We start from the raw sequence: 812 nt of genomic DNA, 5'->3' as shown, positions 1-812 counted from the left end.
CCTGGCTCATCCAGCCCATCAGAGATGTTCAGAACCTTGTTCCTGAGATGGAGAAAGACATTCATGAATGAAAGCACTGTATAAAGCTCATTTTAATCTATAAACTCATACGTAGCTTGAAAGTGATGACTTTCCAGAGCTGTATAGTCTACTGTCACTTGTGACTTTAAAACTAACCACTTTGTCAACAGATGATCTTCAAATCGGAGATTTCACTTTGAATAACCAATAATATGAAATGCTTACTGCAGATTCAAAAATCTTGTACACAGATTCAAGATTGTACTGGGAGCACAACATGAGCAAATGTAATGCCACAGGTTCATAACGGAAAAGCAAATTATGTGTCTATTGATGTGGGATTAATAACAGTTAACCGCAACATAACATCAAGAAAAGCACATCATATTTTAACAACAAAAACACATTCATCTTGTCAAGAGTTGTTATGAAAGGCATTTCAAATATTGTTTGTGTAAGGAATGAAGTGCGTAAAAACCAATCACTCACTCCCAGAATTCAATAATAGGGGAACGCCCATCAGCAAGCTCTTCGCACGTCAGGTTCCCGAATGTGGAGTTGCCAATGGTGCCGTTTTGGCAGTCGTCGTGGCGGAAGGTCTCTATGCAGTTTTCGGTGTTCCACGGGTTGTCGCAGGTGGACCAGGGCAGCGTGGAATTGAAAGACTTTATGAAGTAGTAGAAACCCCAGGCAAGTACCATGATGTAGTACGTGTTACAGAAAAACACAATCACCATGGAGGCATAGCCAAGTCCTAAAACAAACCGGTAAAAGATAATTGAAAATCAACC

General features: G+C 40.1%; 1 protein-coding gene across 1 annotated transcript; it reads right to left on the bottom strand.

Annotated features, from left to right (window-relative positions):
* Positions 1–6: 6 nt before the first annotated feature.
* LOC107682486 (sodium- and chloride-dependent creatine transporter 1-like) lies at positions 7–802 on the bottom strand (the record flags this gene model as incomplete). Its single annotated transcript, XM_016478707.1, has 2 exons — positions 511–802; positions 7–42 (listed from the first exon to the last, which is right to left on the bottom strand). Coding segments are annotated over exons 1-2 (284 nt in total), but the record flags the coding sequence as incomplete, so codon positions are not given.
* Between the last annotated feature and the right edge of the window lie 10 nt (positions 803–812).

Source organism: Sinocyclocheilus anshuiensis, unplaced genomic scaffold (assembly GCF_001515605.1).
Source record: "Sinocyclocheilus anshuiensis isolate Anshui unplaced genomic scaffold, SAMN03320099.WGS_v1.1 C32256956, whole genome shotgun sequence".
Classification (NCBI taxonomy): Eukaryota; Metazoa; Chordata; class Actinopteri; order Cypriniformes; family Cyprinidae; genus Sinocyclocheilus; species Sinocyclocheilus anshuiensis.
Note: the sequence above shows the minus strand (reverse complement) of the source record. Positions and strands in the feature narration are given on the sequence as shown.